This window comes from Cyanistes caeruleus, chromosome 13 (genome assembly GCF_971803275.1).
Source record: "Cyanistes caeruleus chromosome 13, bCyaCae1.hap1.1, whole genome shotgun sequence".
NCBI lineage: Eukaryota > Metazoa > Chordata > Aves > Passeriformes > Paridae > Cyanistes > Cyanistes caeruleus.
This window is the reverse complement of record NC_141713.1, coordinates 6653231-6679114: the sequence shown is the minus strand read 5'-3', so window position 1 is coordinate 6679114 and position 25884 is coordinate 6653231. Positions and strand designations below refer to the sequence as shown.

General features: G+C 41.7%; 1 protein-coding gene and 1 long non-coding RNA gene across 47 annotated transcripts in view; one reads left to right on the top strand and one right to left on the bottom strand.

The window, feature by feature from the left end:
• Positions 1 to 25884, bottom strand: part of AKAP13 (A-kinase anchoring protein 13) — a 201160-nt gene that overhangs the window by 8226 nt on the left and 167050 nt on the right. For 34 of the 46 annotated variants that reach the window (XM_086849725.1, XM_086849721.1, XM_086849739.1 and 31 more), the window contains 16 exons: positions 19723 to 19765; positions 18432 to 18537; positions 14155 to 14326; positions 10860 to 10927; positions 10335 to 10401; positions 9045 to 9180; positions 7984 to 8096; positions 7280 to 7426; positions 6430 to 6680; positions 5680 to 5805; positions 5457 to 5574; positions 4713 to 4961; positions 2500 to 2576; positions 985 to 1166; positions 821 to 903; positions 316 to 495 (listed from right to left, as the gene is read on the bottom strand). In XM_086849725.1, the coding sequence (XP_086705851.1) occupies positions 316 to 495; positions 821 to 903; positions 985 to 1166; positions 2500 to 2576; positions 4713 to 4961; positions 5457 to 5574; positions 5680 to 5805; positions 6430 to 6680; positions 7280 to 7426; positions 7984 to 8096; positions 9045 to 9180; positions 10335 to 10401; positions 10860 to 10927; positions 14155 to 14326; positions 18432 to 18537; positions 19723 to 19765 (2118 nt within the window). Of the gene's footprint in view, positions 1 to 315; positions 496 to 820; positions 904 to 984; positions 1167 to 2499; positions 2577 to 4712; positions 4962 to 5456; positions 5575 to 5679; positions 5806 to 6429; positions 6681 to 7279; positions 7427 to 7983; positions 8097 to 9044; positions 9181 to 10334; positions 10402 to 10859; positions 10928 to 14154; positions 14327 to 18431; positions 18538 to 19722; positions 19766 to 23513; positions 23640 to 25884 lie in introns of all 46 variants that reach the window. The other 12 variants (XM_086849697.1, XM_086849705.1, XM_086849696.1 and 9 more) reach the window with 1 other exon arrangement.
• LOC147650671 (uncharacterized) lies at positions 15293 to 22830 on the top strand. The gene is made up of 3 exons (XR_015275988.1): positions 15293 to 16498; positions 17475 to 17573; positions 21220 to 22830. It is a non-coding gene; the product is annotated as an uncharacterized LOC147650671 (long non-coding RNA).

The window sequence follows — 25884 nt, the reverse complement described above, 5'->3', positions numbered from 1 at the left end:
GCAAAAGCCCGGATGGTCCAAATTTCTGCCAAGGATTAATCCCATGTTGGTCCTGACCCCAAAGCAGGTCCAATGTATGGTTTTCTTTGTGCTAACTTTCCTGCCCTATTTCAACACCCCCAATATCTGCTTCCTTTCCTGATCCTCATCACCTGCCCCTGAGACAACACCATGAAGAGCAGTTTCTCCTTATCATGTTATTCTGACAAAGAGAAGACATCCTCTGCAAAACTGGTGCTTGAGAACTGATGCCTTCACTGAATGTAACCAATTATAGTTGGTTGCTATAATTTACATGTCACATGACTGGCTCACCTTCACTTATTGCACTTTTCATGATTGCTTCTCCTTTTGGAGCCTCTTCTGTTCTGGATCTGAAGAGCAGCCTGGAGCTTGGCGTCTCCTCCTGCACAGAACTGTCTGCCATGTCCTGGAAGATCTTTGTCTTCTCCTCCAGCAAGAGCAGGATCTGTTTATCCTTCTGCTGAAGTTGTTCTGTGGGGGTCAACAGAAAACAGGGATGAAGACAGAAAATAAAAGCTTTGACAAGGAAACCTGAGCGATTCCTGAGATATTGGCCCCATCTAGTGGAGCACGACAATATCTGCTGGGTTTGGCAGCACGACAATGCCCTGGGCAATCTGGCACAGCAGGCTCGGAAAATAAATAATGCAAGGAAGGCGAGCTGCAAACCAGGACTGCAGTTATTTTGCTAGGTGAAGGATTGAGAAAAGTCACAGTTCAACCACAAAACCCAACCCAAAAACTCCCGTACATTTTTCCACAATGGCTCCCCAGCTCTGTTCCAGGCAGATTTTACCTTTCAGTCCTCTCACTCTTGCATCAAACAATTTCTTTTCCAACTCAGACTCACACGGGACTCCTTCATCTTCATCTCTATCCCTGGACAGGAGACATGGCTCAATTACTACAGGAATACACCCAGTGCACCCCCTGCCTCACAAGAGCAGCTGAGTGTCTTACATGGTGTGCACTGTGTCCTGAATGATCTGTATCCAGCCATTGCGCTCTTCTTTGGAGCTGGCATGGACTTCCACCATTTCGGGGTCCTTTCCACCCATGCTGATCAGGAACAAACCCTTCTCTTCATGAGCTACTTCTCGTACAATCAACTTCTTCAGAGAGATCACTGTGGATTTCTGGTCCTTCAGATGGAAAGAAATGGATGAGGAGGGTGACCACAGCTAGCTCCCAGATTTAAACTAGCATAGAAAAGGTCCCAATAAACCATAGTGCTACATCCCTCAGGTTTGTAAGCATTTTCTGAACATATTGGCTAATTAAAAAAAAACGAAATAATTTCAATGGGGTCAAACAAAAGGGATGGGTTTGCTTTCCTCTAACAGTTCTGTAGGAAAAGCAATTTTACCTCACTCCATTTCAAGAAAGAACTTACTTCAAATTAACTGTGGTTTTGTAAACTGTACCGTATTTTGCTCTGATCTCATTTCCTACTAACCACACTCCCCCTGTCATTAATATCACAGCTCTTTACACTTGGTGCAGCTTGCTAGCCTGCTTCACACACAGAATCTTCACCATCTCTCTCCAGGATAAAGTCTTATCTTCAAATCCCACAAAACCTCTGCTGTTCTCAGACACTCACAGATGACTCCTATGTGAGAACTCATGTGTGAGGTGATGTTCACCATGTGCTATGGTCTCTGTGTCATCAGCCTGCTGGGTTACAACATCCCCAGGCTGCTGTGTCATCTGCAGCCGAGGCAGCCCCTTTGAGCATTGTACCACACGCTCCAACTGGGTTAATCTGCTTCACTAGCAGGACTTGTATGCAAATCAGCTTCCCCTGTGTAGGGCACTGAGCCCGTGCAGAGGGTTGGTGGAACTGGAATAACAAATTATCAGCTTTCAAAATGCTCAAAGAGTGGAAAGGTCACAAGGTTTAGCCAGTCGAGACCATGCCTGGAAGGTACAGCCCAGCAGACTCCATTAGACACCAGGTTTTTTTAGGAGGTCAATGTGCCCAGCCCTTTTCAAGGGCCTGCCCTCAAACCTAATGCTTTTGCTCCTTCACATTACAAATATATTTCTCTGACATTTATTTTCATGTTGTTCTGTTGAATTTACTGCCCTGGCATTTCACCTCACTGCCCCCCACAGCAACTCACAACGTTTTTGGACATTTCCTTCTGCTGAGGTTCATTTTTACAATGTTTGCTCACCCCCTCCCAGCCCTGTCACTGCTCCAGTGTGCACAAACTGCAAAGCACAAGTGTTTCGAGTGACAGGCAGGTTTTCAAGGCCAATTATCAGCTGTGCCAAGGCACTGCAGGAAGGGGAGGTGGGGCATGAGGACATGTTTTCCCATCAAAAAGAACGGAGTCTGCTCAGCAAACAAAAATGTTCCGAGCAAGAAAATTAAGTTGTTTAGCAGGCAATTGTTGTCTCTGCTGCACAACACAACATCACGGGTCTCTCACATAGAAAAGTAAGAAGGAAAAAAGGTTGAAATCTTACCAGTGAGGCAAAGACATACTTCTGGTCCTTCTCCTGAAGGAACACGAGCATGTCAGAGAGGAGAACAGCCTGGACTTCTGCAAAAGAAGAAGCACAGCAGTGCAGTACAGCCACACAATCCACCCTTTAACAAATTTATTGTAATAACACCAGCACTGGGGAACAGCAGGGCTGGTTTTGCAAATCCTGGAAGCAGGATTAACTTCCCAGTTGGCAGGAGGAGCAAGGGCAGTTCCTGGAGATGCCAGATCAGGTTAGCTCTGAACCAGCTTTGCATTAAGCAGGCCACATCAGCACCTGGGCATCCTGCAGGATTTGCTCTCACCCATTGGAGAAGGGGTGCTCCTCTCCAGCCACATGCTCCCTACCAGTTGAGACATGGGCATAACAGTGAAAGCCACAGACATTTATTCAATAGCTCTGTTTTCTCAAACAATCAATATTTCAGCCCTCAAGCAAAATATCTGCACAGGAAGTTTTGGGTTTTATGGTTCTCTTGATGAGTGGTTTGCAGGGTGTAAATTATCGTGCAATAACAACATTTGTCAGCTGCAGTTTCTTTCCCAGGAAATACTGACTTCAGGAGCCACCAGTAATTCTGCTCTCAGACAAACACAACTCTGAAGGGAGCCTGAGTGAAACACAGGACCTGGCTTTCTTTCACGGGAGAAGGAAACACAACCTCAAGCCAACAGAGGATTTTAAATCAGTCTTTTCCCAGAGTACACGTAGAGCCTTCCAAGTCTCCTAATAACATATCATAAAGTTGCACAGCAACTACCAAGTGTAATGCCCCACCCAGACCCCTCGGTACAAAGAGGTTTTGTGTAATGTACTTGGGAAATCTTGTGACAGAAAGGAAGCAAACCAAAAATTTAAATCATCCCATGGGTAAATCCTTCCAGTCTGTTTTGGGAAGACAGAATCCATTCCAGATAAAAGAACCACTAAACTTTAAGCAAAGCTGCAAAATGAAATCCAGGCTCTGGGAGGTTTTCAGAAGGTGGCATTTGACTGCCTTTTTCTCTGTTCCATGCACTTTGCAAAAGGGGAAATGCTAAAACCCTTAAACAAAAGCTCTTCCTATAATTTTTGGTACTCCATGTCCAATACCACAAAATAACCTGAACATATGAATGATCTACTCTCTCCCTGGGTCTGCAGCCTGCCTGCAGGACCCACTTTCCCTGGGGGTTTGCAGTACGGACATGTTTGTGCATTTCTATGACTAAGAAATGCAAATGGAGATTGTGCTTATCACAATTTCACAACAGCAGCAGAACTTGCTTCACCCACCATCTAAAGGCAGTAGTAGTTTTGAGTGCCTAGAAATCATCTGTAAACTTCCTGCTTCCAAAACCTCAAAATAAATCATACCCCACACAGAATTCCATGTTATCACCACCTCCCTGCACAGCAAGGCATCAGGCTCCCAGGCCCCATTCATGCCCACAGACCATAATTTAATCAGCTAATGCTGCAGGGAGGAAAGGAAGCCCAGCCTTCCTGCCAAGCCTGAGGCACTGCTGCCATGGTCCCAGCTGAAAGATTCCTTAGGAGATTTAGTGTTCAATTCAGTGGAGAACTTCAGTGTATAGCATCTTAAAAAAGCTACTTCCACCTGATAACAAACAAAAAGCAACTCAAGAAAACACTGACCCAACAGGAAGCAGCTGCAGGGACACCAGAGTCTCTCCTGAACAGTTTGTGTCTACAGCTCAAGAGGTTCAAGAGCAACAAATGCCTGGGACATCTCCCTGGATCCCAGTGCAACTGGGCTGGTACTGCTGACCTGCCACAGCCCTCAGAGGGAAGGAAAGGCCTGGAAAGTTGAGGCTAGGCTCCAGATTTAGCCAGCAGAACTCCTGGAACTGTGGCACAGGCATGGAGTTCTCACTCCATGCTTTGGGCAACTGCAGCCCCCGTGGTGTCCTCCTGGTCCAGAGCATCCCAGAGCAACTCTGCTCTTTGGCTGACACACTGAGGTGTCACTGCCACCCCAGCCCTCAGCAGGCACACAGTCACCAAGAGGAAAAGCAGCTCTGTATCACTCCAGAACCCACACAAGAAACTGGAAATGCAATGGGGAGTGGGGGTACAATCTATCAAAGCAGAAGAATAAATCAAGGGTGGAGGCACCAATCTGAGGATTAATCCTACACCCAGAGAAGATGAGCTGCATCCTTCCACAGCAGCAGACAGGACAGTCTTACCTTTTAACCGCCCAGCTGAGTTTTTTAGTGAAACAGGCCCATCTCGGATGAGTTTCCGATGCCTCAAGTCCTCTCTTGCAAACATCTGGCCGCTCTTCATCCTCATGATGGACTTGCTGTCTGTCCGGTTGTAAATATCCCCAAGACGCATTTTCTTTTCATAATTGCTGACTTTGCTATTGACTGCAGCAATCACGTCTTTAACGAGGTTTAGTGACTGACTCAAGTCTTCATGTTCCACTTCATTTTCTTTAAAAAAAGAAACATCTCTATTTGACTTTGTCTGTCTAACTTCCCAATTTTACTTCCTTCCTCTTCTCCCAAGTTCCCACATTATAGCTTTTTAATACTTATATATTTTTCCTCCTTAATGAGAGTTTCACAAAACCTTTTCCATATACATGGTTGAGGCTGGAGAATACTTTGCATATAAGACAGCAGAGATGAAATGAACAAATTAACTACTTATTTTAGCCAATACCAAAAAAAGCAAGCTGGGAGACTTTGGAGTCTAGGCATGTTGCTCCATAATTAGCTACAGCTAATTTCGACTTCTAGCAACTAAATCAAGGTCCCTGAACAACTAATCCTAAATGGAAGTATGGAATTGAGTTATCTTGTTGCAGTGATGTGAGACAACAATGACTGGATTAGCTGGTAAGAAAATCTGCTTCAGCTGTAAAGGATCCAAACTTCACACTGGACAAACAAATACGTGCTGAGAATAGAGGAACTGGTCCCTACCTTTGGTGTACTGCAGTATCCTTTGTAAAAGGACCGGGTACTTTGTGATTCTCTGTGTTACCAACAAGATACATTCAGGAATCCCCAGACGCCTCACCAGGGAGCTGCTCATTTTCTTCTAAAAAACAAAGATGAAAAGTTCAGTTCTGCAGCAAAACACTCTGCCAGAGTGCAAAAAGTACACATTTTTTCCATCAGCTACATCAGTCCTGCCAGGTCCTACCTTGACAAATGCCTGAAAGCGTTTGTCCTTCGAGTAAAGGTCTTTGAAGTAATTGACAGCCTCGTTGTGATGCCCGCAGAATTTGCCGTATGTTTTCTTCATTCGCTCAGCGTTCTCCCCAGAGAACTGCAAAGAATGGGACACACAGCTCCAACCTGCCCTGAACTCCTGGGGTGACATCCCAGCAGTGCTTGCCAGGCTCTCAGAAGAGCTTGATGAAATCAGATTAGTCCTAAGCATGCTCGACCATGCAAGCAGATCTCTAGAGAGTAAAGAGCTGATCTGGGGGCTTCACCGAGCTCACACCTACAGCAAAATTTGCAACTCCACTCACAAGGCTTAAAAGCCAACCACAAAAAAAGTCAAGACAGACAAAAAGAAGACAGAAATTGTGGATAAAGAAAAGTAAAATGACCCACCCCGAGTTAAACACCAGGTCAGTAATGCAGCCAATAAATGCATTGGGCATATTTTGCTGTGAGCTCCTGCCTACACTCCAGTCTGTGATCAAACTGGTTTGTGCCTGTCAGTGAACGCTTTTCTTTCCCACATAATGAACTAAATTAATTTTCAACAGTGGACCTCCCTTTGAAAGAGAAGAAGTGCTTGAAAAAATAGAGGCAGAGATTTATGTGTGAAGACTAAAGGTGCCATCAGCTGTGCTTATCTGACAGGCAGAAACAGGAGGGAAGGAAAAGCATCTGGCTTCCAGCTGCGTTCTCAGAACTGCAAACATTTTCCAGCACTTACTTGATTCACTAGGATGTCACCTATCCTCCTGATAACAAAGTTCTTTTCACTTTTGTCTGCCAGTGATTCCTTCTTCCTTTCCAGAATCCGCTGGAAAAACTGACTGTGGATGTGCAGCAAGTTTTCCAGGCAGGGAAAGATCTTGTCCACAACTTGCTGATCGTACTGCAGTTCCTTTAACATGGCTGCACTGTACACATCGTTCATGATCTTCAGGGTGCGGACGTGGTGCATTTCTGTCTGCATCAGCTCTGGATAGGATGAGGACAAGAGTTCATTGGTTACAGCACAAGGAAAAGTTGCCATTAGAAAGCTTTTCCATAACTGGCCTTCTCTAAGTGGCCTCAGAAAACTTCATGTCAGGAATTGTAACATCAGTCAGGAGTTTCATGTGTGAGAGAAATAGGGGGGAAGAGGCATCCCACAACAGAGAGCTTTGGATGTTGCTGCTGGGGTCTCTGCCTTCAGCCCTGGTATCTTCTCCTTCCTAACACCTCACTGCTAGCCTCCATATACCTCCCTTCTGCCACACAGGATGGCTCCTGAATCCCTCAGGAAGAGACTTCCTAGTTAGCTGCTTGTGCTGGAACCCAGTTTCACAGTCATAAGCAGACAAATAAGGAGAGGCAATTTCTGGGGTTTTTTGATGGCTTCTGAATATGTGAAATGCAGAAAGGCAGCTTTCACAGAATACATTACATTTCTAGGAACTTCAAGAATGAGAGTTTGGCTTTTGAGGAAACCAAAGCAATGTTCCTATGCACAAGGCTAAAGCTTCCCAAACCCATGCATGTGAGTAGATCAAGGAGCTGTTTCCAGTGAGTGAAAAGTGAAGGCGCAGACGTCTCACCATAAATCACATCTTGCCGTTTGACAACGTCTTTGTACTGCTGCTGCAGGAACTTGCTGTCCACTACTTGGCTCCAGGACTCTGCCTCCAGCTGCTTGGAATCTAATTCCAGGTCTCCCATGAGCTGTCCTTCATTCATGTCTGCACCTTCACAAAGCAATGTAAGTGCCATTAAGAGGTGGGTAACTTGTTCCATTTGAGATTCCTGTCTAATTATTTAGGTTTAGGTTTTGTCAGTCACACCACAGACATCACACACATTCTCCTTTACTGACACAAATAATCACATACCACATAAAGACTAGTTATGAAACACAATTTTAAAGGTTATTTCCTAGTTTCCCGTTCATCATTTTTAAAGAGATCAAATTCTAGCTCAGATAATGTATTCTTAATCTGCCATGAAACGACATTGCAGTTAAGTAAAAAACCACAACAGAAGAGGAAATATTTGTCCCTGAGCTAAATTCCAAGTAACTCAATGGCAACTGAAACCTTCTAAATGTTTTTCCATAATTCAATGAGCTAAAGAAATTACTATGTGGGGCTTTGATTTAGTTTATCATACTAATATTCTGAGATTAAAATAAATGCACTATAATTGTCCATTATAAAAGAAGACAATGGATGAAAATGGATTTTCTTTTTCTGGGAAGAAGCACTGAGACCTTCCTTCTCCTATAAATGCCATGGAGATCTCTTACCTTCATCAACCAGTGACTCCATGGACTCATTAACCCGGCTGATTTTATGTAAAGAGTCTGTTGACTGCGACAGGAATTTCCAAGTGTGTATTAAGTTGTCATCGTTCCCAACTCTGCAGAAAAACAGAACACAGAATATTGTTTATGACAAAAACCCAGCCAAATGTACTTTCAGATAAGCAGAATAAATGCATTTTAAATATGAATTGAAAAACAAAGCCAGCACTGCACGATTACGTACAGAAATGTGCTTTTATGAGTTGTTTACTAACTACCCACTGGAGCTTGAGAAGCTGTAAGTGCTACAGTTGTGAGCGACAATGCTTTCCATAAAGAACCACTCCTGAGGTTTTATAGTTTGGATAACTCCATTCCAGTCACGTCCCATCCTCACTGCCCTTGAAGCAAACAGTGTGAAAAAATGCAACACCAAAGGCTATACAAGAGTCCTTATCACTAGCTCTGAGAAAGATCAGAAAATGGACTGAAATTAAATTCCCCATGAATAGCCAGGACATCCAAACTGCCCAGAATATGCCAGTCCCTGTGACTGCCTCACAGGTAAAACTGCTCAATATGCAAGTACGGTAGGAAACATAAAGTGAATTTTCTTCTGTGTTTTCTTGTAATGAATTATGCATAATACAGCCTAAAAACAGGAAGACTGCAGCTCTGTGCCTTCACCCTCTTGTTATGGACACAAAAGTTAATCCTATACCTGAGCTGCAAATGTGTGCTTGCACAGTATCTGGCCCAAGGCAAGGGAATTTCTTCCTAGGAGCCCAGAGCATCCCTGTGAAGTGGCCTTGAATCTACCAGGCCATCCCAGCTGAGCCTCTGAATTCCTGCCATGGCTAAACTCGCTCAGACAATCAGATTGTGCAGAAGACAACCAATGGTATCATACAGAACATGGCTATCTCTCTGCTTGTGATCCCTTTTGTCCCTTTAATGCAAGTCACCGCACGCGAGCTTATTTTTAGTGAGATCTGGATTTCTTTACGTCAGCAGAGTCAGATAACGCACACACACAGAGCCAGGTGTGCAGGGAGGAACCTTACCCTGCAATGTTCTGTATGGAGACACTTTTGGAGAGTGCAGTGGGCTGCTGTGATCTCCTGTTGTTGAAGGTGGAGGTGACGGTGCTCTCATCGGGAGCGAGGATGGCAGAGCGCGGGCGCTCCTTCGGCTGCGAGCCTGCAAGGGAAGGGTGGGAGAACAGTCAGCCCATGCAAACACCTTAACCACTCCTAACTGGCATGATGATGACTTAGGAGGATCTAGACCCTGAAATTCACTGCCTTTTCTTCCTAGAATCATCGCCAGGGGATGTAAGGAACAGCCTTAGGAAGGGAAGACCATTGACCCCTGTGCAGAACTCACTGCACTATGCTTGAAATACCCAGGTGGGACCTGAAACTCCAGAAACACATGTGGGAAACTGAATTTAACTGTTTTGATAATCAGTCACATGTCACAATTCACCCTGTTGCCTTTTTATTTCCCTGGGCCCATAGTCACATAAATCTTGCTGTTTCTGGTCAAACTTTTTGAGATAGGTTTCTCTTATCAGTATGCACCACAGAGAGATGATAATCCTGATTTCATTATACCATCACATACCTTTAACTAATCTGGTCATATTAATTCCAGATTTTTTTGTCTTCAGATGCATTTCTGCTCTCTGGAGCAACCCCTCTGAACTCCATGATAAACACCACAGTGATTACAACTACTATATAGTGGTTCCATAGAAGCTATCATTTATCTTATGAAAGCTTATCACTTAATTGTATCAAATCATGGCCCTATAAAACCAATCTAGGCTATTTCACACCTGTTATTTATCCTTGGTCACACTGGGTCATTCTGCAGTTCAGTGTGTATCTCAGCAAAGTCAGGAACAGTATTCCTCCTACTCAAACTTTCTATTTTGCCTACACCAAAGCCCAAGACTAATCAAAACAAAAATAATTCTGTTTTGAATTCTCTCCACTTAATACTTATAGTTGGATTCTTTCCCATGTCAGACACCCATGGACTTCATATTCCATTTTGTGGCCTTATCAGGTGTAGGGATTCAGCAAGCTACAACAGACAAGTGCTTTTTCTAAATCTGAGATGATTTTACATTTCCTTGAAGCTACAGAGACACTGCAGAAGGGGATGAACTCTGTACAACTTCAGTACAACTTCTGAAATCTCAAATATTGCTTAGCATGCACAGAGGATGCTCTAATCCCTGCTTGGTTAAAAGCTTATTTTTCATAATATCAAGTATCAGTTGTCAGAACAGTTAAGAACAGTAGACACAGACCACACCCAAAGCAGAGGGAAAGAAGTTGTCTTACTTTTGTTTCTCATGGTTACTGTGGGTAATGAAGAGGTATCATGTGCCTGCAGCATCCCTCTCTGTGGCTGAAAGAAAAATGAAATTAATTTTACTTTCTTCCTCCCTTCCCCCAGAAGGTTGTGCCATATAACTAGAACAAAAAAAGCTATTTTTTTTTCCTATAGCCTTTCAGTGTATCTGTATTTTAAAATATATTTTTAATTTGCTCTGAATGAAATAGGCAAAATAACAGATGGAGAAATGTGCAAGAAATACAAAAATGTGAAAGTGATGACAATACTGAAGTGAACTGAAATCATAATTGCACAAACATTATTTAACTTTCAGAAGCAGGTTCCTTGCATTTGGGGTATGCATGAAATCTGTGTGTTGCTCATATAAACAGTGTATTTAACAGTTTTCATTATGTGAAAGCTTCAGCACTGGGGCTGAAGTTCTTTACAACAAACTGGAAACTTTGTGACTTGTGGTAGAAAGTGTGTTACATATATATGTGTTCAGTAGAGTAGATGAAATATCTTACCTTCATTTTGACCTTTGCACAAGAAGCAAAATTCTCCTTACAGCCTTTGTGAACTATTGCATTACAGTCTGTCAAAAGCAAAACAAACCAAAAAACAATGAATTAACAAAACCCCACAGAAAACAGGTCAGGTTTTGCTGTTTGTCTTCTGAACTGTTAACTTAACCTGAGACTTAAATTCTAACTTTTAAGGCATCATTGTGGTTTACACAAGTAGCTACAAATACTGAGATAGAGGCTGCTTTCCAGGATAATTAGCCCTTTGTTTGTTAATAAGATTTCCTCACAGAACTTAACAGGAAATTCTGTTTAAAATTCAATGTAAGGTTGAGTAGCCAGGAGTCTTAGATTAAAGAAAAAAGGGAAAAAACCAAAACCCTGATGGCATTATCCTTCTGAAAGTAAGATGTAGAGCAGAAGCAGGAGACAGAAACAGAAACCAATTGCAGGGCCAGTATATCTCTGAAAAGACAGATACTGTTCTCATCAAGACAAGGACTATGAGATCTAAAAGACAGGAAGGGGATGGGGAAATTCTTTTACACAAACTCAGACATCATGGATAAGATCTACAGCACAGGACCCAAGTGCTGCTGTGCTGCAGGGTTACCAGAAAAGGCAGCAGGAGCAGCATCTGCCAGGGACCATGCCCGTGAGCCTGGGACTTCCTGGTGGAATGTGGACTCAAGTTTTGGTCCAAAAGCACCACATTCACCAAGGCAAAAACCATCATGCTTTAACACCACCCCTCGCTGCATATATGCCACAGCAAAAGTTGGGTGGTTTGGTTTTGGGTTTTTGTTTTTTTTTTTAATACCCTGAGTCTGCCCATGATCTCTGCCAGCAGATTTCTGGGAATCAAAGTTTTCAAAGGTTTTTAAAACTGCTGGGGTTTTTTTCTTGGGGTTTTTTCATAAGCGTTGAGAATTGGGTTTCAGACTTTAACTCTTTTGGCAGATGAAAGATCACAGCTCAAGATGAGGTTTAGAAACTTAGAGAAAATTATTTCCACTCATTCATGACAACACTAACACAGATAATGAACTGTATTTTACATGTATGTTACACTGTGTGAAGTTCTGAATTATTTCTTGAAGCAAAAGGAAGAAAAAAATTCTATGTCCAGAATGACAAAATATGCTCAGCTTTCTAGAATCTCTAACATTTGGGACAACTCAGTAAAAGCCAGTAATTCTGATATTTTAACAGAGATAAGGGTAAGGCCATAGGGTGCTGCTTTTCTGACAATGTCTCACAATTTCCTGTGCAAGAGAAGACAGAACAAAGCAACTGAAAACTCTTGCAAAAACCCACAAGCACTGTAAGTTTTCAGACCAAACAAGGAAGAGGAACAGAACCTGCTCCTCTGGTGCGTGAACAGAGGCAATGAGACAATTCAGAATAATGAAATTCACACTCAAGCCTTGAAAGCCTGAAAACAGATCTTTAGTGTGTATCATTTGGCAAAAAACTTGGATTTTTTTATGCTAAAAAATTTGTTTGTACAGACTTTATTCCTCCAATTCAACTCTTCAGCAAGCAAGAAGCTGCTCTAACTCCTCTGTGTCACCAGTATTAGTAACTAAAACCCCCAAAACCTCATTTTCTGCATCAATGATCTTTAAAAAAGTAAAAAAAAAAGACAGAAAGCTACTAAAAATTAGGCTTTTTTTCTTGCCCATTTATTTCAGAGCATGCTCAATCTTTCAGCTTTGAGTAGATGTTTCAGGAAGCTGGGGGGCATTACTGAAAAGCTGAGATGTTGATTTAAAATAACCAGTGCTTTAAAAGGCATTAAAAGTCACCCATAGGTGAGACAGAGCAGCAGTGGTAGCAGCAGCCTAGAACAGCACAGGAATATCAGAGCCTGTGCTGCTCCCCATCCATCATTTCCAAAGCATCTGAGGTTGATTTTAAGATGCAATGGGAGGAAGAAACACTTGCTGATGTGAGCTCTCAACTGAGGCCTTCATCAAACATTTTTTTATGACATTAATTTTCTGGCCAATGCAGAAAACTTGCAACAAATTTCCATTGTACCTTGAAAGCAAGGAAAGAGCATCTGTGCTAAAACATATGACATTGTTGGGTTATTTTCCCTCATTCAAGATTATTTAAACTTATCTTTAATGAGTTTACAGAGTGTAAAACTGGGATATATTTAATTTTCTACGTGGCTTCAGAACCTGCTAAAAAATTCAAGTGGGGAAAGTGAGAGGATAAATTTGAGAGTTTGTAATTGTTGATGTTTTACATCTCCCATCAGGCTGACACAGAGCATGTCTCAGACAAACAACTCTGCTAAAATCTCTTTTAGGAAACTCAGAAGTGCCATTTGGGGTTGAGCTGGCTGCTCCCTCCCCAGCTCACATCCACCAGCAGGAACTGAAGGCTCCAGTCTGGAACAATTCCTGCAGTCACTTTGACTCATTTCTAGGCTAGTGGAGTAAAAAATTACTAATAGTGAGGAGAGGAAAGCCTTTTTTCACTGAGCTATAGTGGGAAAAAATGTTTTTTGTCTGCATATTCTATAGCTTTGGGCTGCTGCATGAACCAAGCAGCATTCTGGTCTCAACCACACAAACACCACTGACCTTATCGAGCTACAGGCACGAGAAACTGTCTCAGTTAAGACAGTTGTCTGTATTTTCAGTATTTCTCAGATAAAAAATGAAAATGCCCAATCTGTCATAAAGCCTCAGTGAGGTTCCCATCCTGCTGTCCTGTGCTGCACGTCCCTCACATGCACACAGGTAGTTGTCATTTGACCTGTGATGCAATTTCTTGTTCAAAGGGAGCAGAGGGTCAGTATTTCCTTTTTGTACCACGTGGTTCCCACTGTGGGTTCACCAAAGTGGTATTTCAGAGAATTAAAGCAATACACCACAGATAGGTGGGGCTTTTTTTTCCCCCCATTTGAAGCAGAAGCCATGATCCAAGCCAGCTGTCCCTGTCCTTTGTCCATCCTATCAAAGCACCTCAGCTCCAAGCCACTACATGCAGCTGAAATAACCAAAGTTCTCCCGACTGGTAGAGCCCAACAAGAGGTAGAAAACCCCATGGCCTGCTAGCTGAGCTCAGGCTTAGGAAAGAGGTTTCAGGACACCTCCATGCAGCCACGACTCATTTCAGTCCAGTTTCCACAAGGCAACACACTGCTCCATGAATCACTTATCTCCAAAGTCTCCCTCCCACCTTACATCCTCAAGCAAAAGGAAAATAAAGTGTAAGGTTTGCATTTTCCATGCCAGATTCAATGTAAAATAAAAGGAAGGGGGGGAACTCCCTGACTTACTTGCACAGTAGTACGAATCCTTATTGAAAGGCTTCATACAGTGGTAGCAGGTTGCTTGGGCTACAACGGAGGTTGCAGTGAAGAGATGTCCATTCAACAGCTTCTTATCTTTTTCCTTCTCCTTGGAATCTTTGTCCTTCTCTTTAGTCTTCTCTTTATCTTTCTCTTTTTCCTGCCGAGACAAAATGACCAAAAGCCTGTTCACTTGGCAGAGGTCTCTTCCCTAGTTACAGATTGCTCAGTGTTTGCCTTTGGCACGGTGAGGATATCGATCCAGGTGCTCCTGAACAATGGCCATGTGTCTGCACAGCTCTCCCTTAAAAAAGCCCCTGTGGAAGTGCATTTACATACTACTGACTCACATGGGTGTCTCACCACTGCAGAAGTCTGTTCTGAAGGCACCTATTTCCTTCTACCTTTGTTTTATACGTGCTTGGTTTAATGACTTTACCTCTTTTCTTTTTCTGGGCTCTCACCAGCCTCCTCAGCACTTTAAATAATTTGTGTTAAATACAAATACCACATGCAGTGTGTATCAGACTTTCAACACTGTTAATTTTTAAGGCAAAACCATAAGGCTCATGATTTGCAACTGCATTTCTGATGGAGAACACAAGCTCTTCCTAAATGCCTCTACAGCCTTACTGCCAAAATATTTCCACCTCTGTTTTCCCTCAAACTAGCAACTTTTTAAACAGTTACATGCAAGCCCAAGTAACAACGTGAAGGTTTTTGGCAAAATGGATCTTTTACAAACTCTCGACCTACACCACAGAGAGGCTGGGGAACAGCACCAACAAACACCATAAAGATCCTCTCATCTTCCACAAGCCACAGCTCAACGTCTGGGCTACTCAGCTTTGGAACAATGACATGCACAGACAGCTTCTCCAACTTTTAGCAGAGATTTTGCTTCTTTTCCATCTCTACCTTAGACAGAAAATGCTAAATACTAAAAATTTAAAACATTTTTCCCTCCAGCCTTTCATGGATTTGGAATTCTTCCAAACAATTTTTAAAGGAAACTCCACAGAAAAACTCTGAAAAACAACAACTCCTCATCCTTCCCTGTACCAACCTACAAAACATTTATGATACAAGTCAGCTGCAGGTCTGTACTTTTAACTGTTAACTCCTTAACTGTCTACTTTTAACCGTTGCTGCAGATTTCCTGGCATCTGAAAGAAAAGCTTAACCAGAAACTGGTACAGGCTTCTGTCAACTTATCTTTGCATTTTGTTATTTATATGCCACGAGCCCTTTGCCTAATACTGTCCCAGCCAGAATATCAGGGAGCTGCAGAGGTGCCCATGTGAATAACTGCCATGAAGTGACTTAAAGAGGGATGGAGCTCTGCAGCCACTGCAGGGAAACTGCTGAGCCCTGGATGACACTCACATAATGAGTAACTCAGCCTAAGGACTCCTCTCCCAACACATCCCAGGCAAAATGCCAGTGCTGGAGTCTCTCCCTGCAAAGTGTCATAAACAGAAAGTCTATTTACTGGCCCCAAATGCTATTTTGTTCTGCAAATAAGCAAAACTAGGAGTATTACCATATGGAATAATCCTGTCTGAAACTGAAAACCTGCCAGAAAGAGTCTGCATCACATCTCATCTCTGCCTCCTCTGAGCCATCAGCTTGGCTCACACCACCCCACAGAAACCTCCACAGCCCCATTTTCCATCCACTGACCTACCCATCTTTAACCATATCCTGCCAGCCTGGCAGGATTCAGGAACTAAACCTCTGCAGTTTAGGCCTGGGCTGATGGTACCAAGTTGATGCCTGGAGTTTTGCTCTACTGCCAAGCCTTGTGAAGCTCCAGGAGAAAAGATCACTCTAAGCTCAAGCCAAATCTTGTTGAAAGCTAATAGGAAATTTCCCATCCTATACTTTAAATCTACCTGAAGTTCACTGCAAAACTCAGCAATTCTGAAATCTAATTTTAATTTCAATTAAAGCTGAAAGGCCCCAGGAAAAACAGGAAATCAGTGCACCACTTTTAAGGAGGAAACTGCAAACTCCACACAAGGGCTGCCAGCCGCTCCGCTGAAGGACAAGGTCTTACAATGAGATTTTTTTCAGTTTTTTCTTTTTTCCTGTGGCAGTTACTGGAACTTTATTTAAAGAAGGACTGTAGAAACAAGACTATTTCTGTTTTGCTGGAGCTGCCAGTGAGATTTGAAGCCAGGCTTCGTGGCTGAACTGATGTGCCAGAGCAGACACCACGACAGGTACCGCGGCACCGCAGGCACGCCGCGGCAGCGGATCCCGCTCCCCAGGAACCACACAGCTCTTACCTCCCAGTGCTTAAGTCCCACCAGCTTCACTGTTATCTGAGGTACTTCTGAGAATCTATTCCATTTTATCGACATCCTTCCCCTGGGGCAGGAGAGCTGCTGGCCACCAGGAGCTGCTCCCCACTAGCCCATGGCGATGCTGAGGCTGCAGCAGGGCCGGGAGGGGAGGCACAGCTCGGAGGAGTTGAGCAAAAGGGGGAGGGGCAGGACAATTTCTGACTTCCTTAAAGATGATTTTAGCTACTTTGCTATTGCTTTCATCTTGCCCTACCTTAGCTTCCACTGCTAAAAAAAAAATCAAACCTAAAAACCCAACCCATACAGGCAGAAAAGGATGTGATTAATATTCTACAAGTCACAAGTCAATATAAGACTATTTTAAAAAGGGGAGTAAATCAAACATTCTGTGATATTTGGGGTGCAGAAAGGTGAATTTTAACATACCTCAGTGTTGCTATGCAGCACTTCACCCAACAAAGTGCTGCAGAAGTTGCCCAGACAGAGAGGTTTTGTGTGTTTGAGCTCCTTCTGCTCTGCAGGTCACATATATTCCCTGTCTCCTAATCCTTTCAACTTGCAACTCCTACCATATATCCAGAAATGCTCCTGCTGGCACATCACTACCTTACTACCATGCAAGGCAATGAAAAAGAGAAATTACTCATTACAATTTTTGTAATTTCTCAGAAACTCTCAACCAAAATGAATAAAAAAAAAAGAGGTTTTTTTTTCCTGAACTGACAAAGATAGAGCATGTTTAAGACTTTGCAAATGTGAAACGGGGCACTCTGCTAATAGCAAGAGATTCACTGATAATCCCAAACAACACCAAGTACATGCCAGGCAGGGGTAAATTCACACCAACAGTATCCCCTCCAGTTAATGCTTTAAACATCCCTTTCTTTTCAATGTTCTTTCACCTAACTCTCCACATTTTCTGAAAGAGCTGTTGCTGTCAGTAGGTTCAGATGTGCTTTATTTTACTTTATTTCATCTGAAAAAACTGCATTTCTGAAGGTCTGGAGATGAGCAAAATCAAGCTGGAAAGACACTGCAGCCTCCCTCCCTCCTGACAGCCCAGAAACCAACTTCCTGTGTCAAACTTCCTCATTCAAGGTTTGTTGTTTTGTTGGTTTTGCTTTTAACTCTTACAGGTTTTTCTTGTCTATAAGGCTTCTAAGAAATCAGTGTTCCAACGAATTTTTTGGTCAAATTATTTAAATGTACTGGTGGAGCCTTTAAAATGTATGTAATGCAAACATTTCACCATGAGCAGACAAGAAATTGTAATTTGAATGATATTTTGGCTTTTTTTTAGCAAAAGTAAGAGAGTTGATATGAGCTGCAATTTTTGTAATGCTTGTTATGGTTGGGATTTTGGAGTAACTCTTTATCAACATTTTCAGACACAATCATGAAATTAGAGCTTCTGTCAGACATATGAATCATGGTGAGATTCAAGCAAAAATATCCAACCAAGCCAAAAAAATCCCCAAACATGTATTAACCTTCAAGGGACAATCTAAAGCAACAACAGCCCATTTGAGTTAAGTATTTAGCATTAATGTAATTATTTCTGTAATCAATACTGTTCCCAGGAAATTCAGCTGTGCTGAGCAAGGCTTAACTTTCAGCAAATTAAATTCCAGGGTTTCAAGGATGGAGAAAAGGGAAAAATATAAATATTTGCCTAATTATGCACTAAAAGTCACTGTCTGAGCAACTTCTGCAGCGCACAGGAACTTTGTGGCAACCATAAAAAAATGATGAAAAGACAATACAGCCTTTGGCAGCCAGTCCCTTCTTATGGATCCTGTCCTTGTTTTATTAAACACCTCTCAGGTTCTGTGAAAGTAAGACTCATTAATCACTACAAAGCTCTAACTCATGCCAAGTTTAAGTCAGAAAAAGACTTAAACACAGAACTCATCTCTGCTGCCTATGGGCATTCCACAAATCACAAGAAGCACTTACTTTGCTCTTCTTGCTGCTGGACATTTTATTCCTGAGGTAGCTGAAGGTGCGGCTGACTTTTGTTACACCTTTACCAGCGGGGACACTGCTGCTCTCTTCAGATATGCTAAAATAAAAAAAAGAAGACAAAAGTTTCTTTTATTTTCTTTTTCTCCTTCCCAAAGCAACTGTTAAATGGATAGATTCTTTTTAAAGGACAAGTGCATTTATTACCCAATAGAGTCTAGGTGCTTTACGGTATTTGCACCATAAAGCAGAAAGAGGGAAAGTGAAGACAAAGAAGGAAAAGTGAAGACAATGCCAATCTACTAAATATACTGCCAAAATATACTAATTTTGAGATAAATTTCAAGGAATCCTCATATCTGTTTTGAAGCAGGCCATGCCACAGCACCCTCTGCTGCTCCCCTCGTCAAATAACCAGGAACCATTACTGCTGTGAAGAACCATTTCCTTCCAGAGAAAGACATTTAATGAACTCTGAAAAGGCAGTGAATGTCTTTAACAGAAACCACACTGTCTGCAAAGTCTCCCCTGAGAAATGAGAATACCAATATTAAGTAATAAACCACCATGCTTATGTGTATTAATTAGGGAATTTTTAGGATCCCAGATAATTTTTGCCAGTCTTTACATGCCCAAGCTTGTAACTTCTTCAGCTATGGTAGAAGAGTAAGGAAACCAGTATTGCATTAAAGGACACAGTCTGTTAATATTAAATACAAGACAAATCAAAAGCAGAACAGAAATACAAATTAAACCAAGGAGGAGAAAACAGCAGTGAGCCAAGGTGAAGAGCCCCCCAGTCACAAAATAAAGCCAAAGCTGTCAGTGGCACAGTGACCAGACACCCAGTGCCACAAACGTCCTTCCTCCAGGGAAGCACTCTGAAAGCCACCAAGATTATCTCCTCTGTGCAACTTGCAAGGATGAAAAGTAACACACAAAAACACAATCGTTTTGGCCTTTGCTATAGAGAGATAATTAGCCACAGGGAGAAAGCAGTACTTTTAGTGTAGAATATAGCTCAGGGTAAACTGACACCCTGCAATAATGCATAATCTGATGTTATTAGCAATGAATAAACAGAGCCTTGTTAAGAGATGAGACGAATGGACTTTCATATTCCGTGATCTAAAATATTCTTCAGCCTTTAGAGATACGGGACTGATTTTCACAACTTCCGATTTCAGCTGAAGTGCACTGGTGCCAGGAAGGCTTTTGGGTGTCCGAGGCAGAGCCCAGAGCAGGAGTGCCCCCAGGAGAGACAGGGTGTGCCAGGATACTGTACCTCTGCACTGAGGAGCCCATGGAGCCGCCCAACGACTGCGCACCTGCAAAAGATGGGAGGGGTGGGGGGTGACAGGTCAGACTGCAGCCTTAGCCCACTGATTTCAACAAACACAGTTTGCATGTTGGGATGGTTCGAGAGGAAAGGGAAATGTTTTCCAGAAGTGGGTGTTTAGAACAGATTTCACGTGCTCAGGAAAAAGCCTGTTCCCCATATCCTTAGCTGCTCTCAAATTAGATGCTGAGGTGAAAGCCTGTTTAGTATTTTTATCACTCTTCAGTTATTAAGTGAAGTCCGTGCAACTGTTAAACTTGCTGAAAAATCAGGGTGTCTGAATAAGAACTGTCAATTCAATGACAAGAGGTATAAATGAGAATCATTCTGACACAATGATTTAATTTATACTCCACTAGAAAGGATCTATTGTACAGCACATCCGGGTTTCATGTATAAAACTTTTCTCCTTGATAAAACTGTAGTTCATTTTCCCATCAAAATCCTGAGGCACTTCATAAAAAGTAAGGGAAACAAGGGAAGCCTTATTCTGTTTTCCACAAAACGTTACCAGCCTGGGGCTTCGTCATGAAACGCTGCTTGAGGAAAGGCTGAATTTCAACACGAAGCTGAAGCCCTGCCAGTGGCACCAACTCTCTCTACACAAGAAACCTGCTTGCACAACGCATTTGGAGCAGATCTGGGAGCTGACACCACTTACCAGAACCATCAAAGAATGCTAAAAAATCAGGGTGAAATGATCCAGGACAGAGGGCTCTCTCTGAAGCTTGCCAGGACTCCAAAAAAACCTTCAGACAGGCACTGTTTGCAGCCCTATCTGAAGTTCAAGAAGCAGCATAACTGTCACCTTACAAGGCTCCTGCACATATACTGCAAGAAAAACAGCATTTTGGCTCAAATTCTCCTAATGCTAAGGGTGAATGCAAAAACTTGCCATTAGAGGCAAAGATGGCCCTTTATCCAAAAGCAGTAAGAGCATTAGGAAAAACAGTGCATACAATACTAGGCTTTAAATACAGATTTTCTAACCACTGACTCAAGTGCCAACAGAGTCTGAGACAGAAATATCATTTCTTCATATTGAGAAACTAAAATATTGGCCTACCCTGTTACCTAAACCCTGCTTGGAGAGCTGTGTTAATATTTCCCTTGGAAAATCTTTCACCTCATTAATGATTTATCCCAAATACACCAAAGTTAGTAATACTGTAACATGTATGAAATGAAGTCTACTATTCAATTTCCAACACTGATATTATATTTTTATAATATAAAACTACCTAAGTGCCTAACAGGATCACACAAATAAATTTACAGACTCCCAAATCCTTGGTTAAAGCTCCAGTAACTCTGGTTCCCATTTCAGTTCTAGCTTACTTTTAATTTGGGTTAGACCACCTTTGTCTCTCCTTTTTTTTAAAGAAGATTCATCAGTTTGACTGGATTTAAGTCTTTCACAAGCCTTTTTTTTTTTCTTTGCAGTTAACATGAGAAATGTGAACAAACACTGAACCAAGAATTTATGAATGTTTTTCGCTACCTTGAGAAAATATGCTGCATGAGAACTATAATTATGTATCTTTATTTTTTACTTAGTTGTTTCACCTTAAAAATGGGGGATTCTTGGTGCTGGCAGGCAAAAGGGATCCAGTGAAGAATTAAGGTCTGTTTATGATTTCATATTTTAGATTATAATATCACATTATCAACACTGCTGCAAGCTGTAAACCCCAGGAAGACAAGCACACAGAAAAAGACACATCTTCTCACCTTCTGATTTGTTTATGAAGTAGAAGAGGGGAAGGAAAGCTTATTTTCATAACCTTTTTGTTCCCTGTCATGACCAGGAACAAAACTGAAATCTGACTTCAGAACCCAGAAAAAAATCAAGATTTTGTTCCAAAAGCCAGAACTGGTATCTGTGTCAAATGAATCTGGGCTGGCAGCCAAATTTTGCTGTATTTATCTGAACACCTTTTAAGTACCAGCCACAAAAATTAATTCATATGGTAGCTAGACTTAAAATAATTAGTCAAGATCCATTATGCAGAAAGTAGTGACTGGACTAGGATGTTGAAACCAGCTTGCAATGCCTTAATGCTGTCAGTAATTAAACTTCTGTGGGTCAAGAAATCCAAAGGATTCATAATAATTCTCCAGCCATCTGAAATCCATGTCTTAAATATATCACCAAACAAACTTCAACTAATTCTCCATTTTCTAAAAAAAAAAAACAGGCATGGAGAGGTTGAGGAAGGGCAACTGAAATGCATATGCAATCTCAGTGTTCACACATCCATCCTCTTATGAGAAATGAACCCTAAAGATAATAATAATAAACAAACTGGTCTTGGATTGCTCCATGAAAAATGCCCATGGCCAAAGCAGTCTCAGAAAGAGCTGTGCCTAAATCAATCTTTATAAAGTCACCACAATATCCTCAAACATGTAAAGAAAATAATATCATTGCTTGAGACAGTATCTGACACTATCTTAAATGATCATGGTTAACAGGAGCACTGTCCAGGGAAAGAACTGGCTACTATAAATATCCTCTAAAATTGTCATACCCTAACATGAATATCAGGTGTTGGATGCTTAAAACAAAAAAAACATAAATAATAATAATAGTAAAATAACCCAAATGCTTTAAATAACAAAACTCGCCAAACAAACAAACAAACAAACTCTACCAGAAAGTTTACCTAAGGATATTTTTTACTGTGGGGCATCATATGAATGCACAGCTGTGTCTTTGCAATTCACTTCATGGGGACCATGAACCATCAGTTTTGTTAAAAGCAGAAGAAAAGGACAGAGCAATGAGGAAGGAGTTTAAATATGGAGGTGGGTAACATCACACCTGGGCAAAGAACTCCCCTGAAGGAAGGGACAAACCCACAGTGAAGACCAGGAATGGAAAGGAGGAGAATTTAGATGTGTACAATGTGGATGGTATGGAGATTGCTTTAAATTCAGGAAGCAACCAAAGTCTATTGGACTGGAAAGCAATTTCCCCCTTCCCAGTAATGACACAAGGAATGTGTCTGGTTTATTTCAACAGTCTAATAAAACATGCTTAAGAAATAGAAAGCATTTTGAATAATCTTTGGTAAGCCTATTTAAAAAAACAAGAGGAGTCTAGATTAATTCAATCTTCTGCCTTGGTTGGGCTTCTTTTAGCAATGGAGTTTGCAGGGGTAAAAAGAGCTCCCAGAGAACTCTCACCTGATTCCCACAGAACTATTTTGATAACAATATCAGGACCTAGATAGGAACACCTTGAGGATTTAATGTCTGGAATTTGTGCTTTTTGCTTAGTGGAGGAACTCTGAAGTTGCTGTGAAGATTTTCAGAATTTAATAATCAGGGCTTTTCTTCCACTGAGCAATGCACTCACTGTCACCTATGGAGGGCAAGGAAGTACCTCTTCTGCTAACTCCATGCCCTGCAACAAGCTCAAGGCAAGTATTTTGGTTTTAGTAAAAAGGTAAAGACTATTTGGCTGCTCATAGTGCCAGGGGATGATATCTGATCATCTATCTGACCAGATAAGATGTGATGGTGCTGATGTAGAAGATTCTTTGGATAATAATCCTCTTAATTCTGCCGGTAGTTAGTGTTCAGAGAGGACTAAGATAATGCTATTGGACATCATGCAATGGAAAGGGTAGTTCAATGTTTGCAAGGCGAAATTCCAGTGTCTGAAGCAGAAAACCAGAGTGCTCTGTGTTTCCACCCATTATGGCTGCAATGCATAGAAAATTATTACTTACTATCCAACTCCTCCTCCTCATCACTGGAAGAAGAGCCAATAGAAAAGAGAGTTTTAGACTTAGGAATGAGTGGAGAGATGCTGAAGGAGAAGGAGATTCGTCTCGATGGTCGAGTCCGGCCCTGGGCTGAGAAGTAGGTTAACAGCAGACATTAGAGCATGCTTGAAAATGCATTTAATAATAAAAAGGAGAGGAAAGCAGCCAAAGCAAACTAAAAGCAAAGCAAAGGAAATGTCTGCAAAGCAGCTGGCTCCAGAAAGGCACAAGAAAACGAACTGAGAATGTTTAAATTCCAGAGGGTGCAGGTTTCAGAGGGCCTAGGGCTCACTGCATGTGCAGCTCAAGGATCAAGTCTTTCACTATTTTTGCTGAATTTTTTTTATAGGACCTCTTAGTGAAGAACTATAGGCAGTTATCCTTCCAAACAGAAAACCAACAACAAAATGGATCTCTGGACAATGGGCATCAGCTTCACTGAAAGAACTCAAACTAGAACAACTCAAGATATCTGTTTGAAGGTGCTTTCTGTAGTCAAATGATACAGCAAAGCTACCAAATATTAACAAAGACAATTTATCTTAAGTGATGACTTTGTCTACATGGGGAGGGTTCTTGCTACTTCTATGTCTAAAAAAAAAATCAACAGTGTTGATAATGTTATGCCCTTCAAAATTTCCAGATTTGAAAAGCAGATACTTAAGCTTCCCTTCACTTCTTCCAAAATAAAACAGAAAAAAACAAGCATATCTTCTGACTTCTTCTAAAATTTAAGAGTCCTTGTTTTAAAGAAACTGCCTAAACATGACAAGAGCTCCACTACACCCTCTTTGCCCTTGCCTGGAAGATGCCTACCAAACATAGTGCCAAACTCAGCAATCAGTCTGTGACACCAAATATCCCATCATTTATTTTTATGAGCAGCCCTTGCACAGCAGCAGCTTTCCAACAATTCTTTGTAAGTACATGGTCTCTGAAAAGAGAATTAGGAGCCAGCTAGTCATTCTTCACTGAAAGTGGATTCCCAAAGGCCCTAAACCAAACCTCTTCATAACCATCTCTTTATAACCTTCTCTTCCCAAAGCTTCTCTTCCTACTAGCACAGGTGGAAACCTCTGAGCTGTGAGCTGATTGCTGGACACTCACTGCTCACATGGTACATCCCTGTGTCCTCAGGAAAGGTGACTGGGACAGGGCTGAGGAAACCCTGCCCCTGGAACAGGTCTGACCTAAGGGTCCTGCTTAAGCACCTACATTAAACATCTTCAGCACAGGTATTCAGGTACTTTTAAGTCATTCCATGGATACATCAATTCACTTGCAGAACAGGGAAACAGGATAAAGACTTTACCAGTATCAAACTTCCAAGAGAAAGACAAAGCAATTATTTCCCTCTTTGAATGTCCTTTCAGCCACATGCAATGAGGGTTTTTTGCATGGCTGGTATCATACATCAAAACTGAATTCAGAATATAAAAACACTGTCCAAAGAACAGCCAATGCTACAAAAGCAATGCAAAACAAACTCCCCTGAACACTTCCTCCAGCCATTAGTCACAAATGCCAATTGCCTTCAGGCAATTTGACTAAAATGTGCAGAGTTTTCCAAGTAAGCAGAACAACCTTAGAGGGACCCACTGAAAAGCATTTAGACTGAAGAATTCTTAGGAAGACCCATGCATTAGTTTTGTTTAGACTGCCTTTCAAAGGAGTTGTTCCAGTGTTCCAGACCTGAAGAATACAATTAGGCAACACGACTGTTTCTTCTGTAGTCTACTGTCTATTTAGACTAAAAGTCAAGATGAACAATAATACTTTACTGTAAATTGAACCACCTTCGCCAACACAGTTCAACTTCCATTTCAGTAGTTTTATTTATAGCAATTCCTGGCTTTATAACAGTGCTCCACACTGGAAATTTGCTATTCCAAGGCTAAAAGCATTCTTCCGAGCACTCCAGCCAACAGCTCTTGTGACCTCCCTCTATAAAATGCTGAAGGATTAACATTGTGAATGGCCACAGAAGCTCTTGGAACTTCTGACACATCAGATGGAGTGTGGGCTAGGAAATCAGTCTTGGAAATTGCTCCTCCTTCAGCACACATGACAATAAACAGTAAAAACAGAAGAAATTCCTCCATATGTTTATTAATCTGGATTTCGTTTTTCAAGTTCTTGAGCACAGCATGTTGCTTTCTTCCCATTCAAACACATTTGAAGGGATCAGAGGGTCATTTTTTTTTCAACACCTACCACAAAGTTATGAAAATGGAATAAAGAATATAATTTGTACTGGAATTCACTTCCATGTAATTCTTGCATAACTCCTAAATGTCCTGCTGGAAAAACATGAACATCAAACCCAGGTGACACA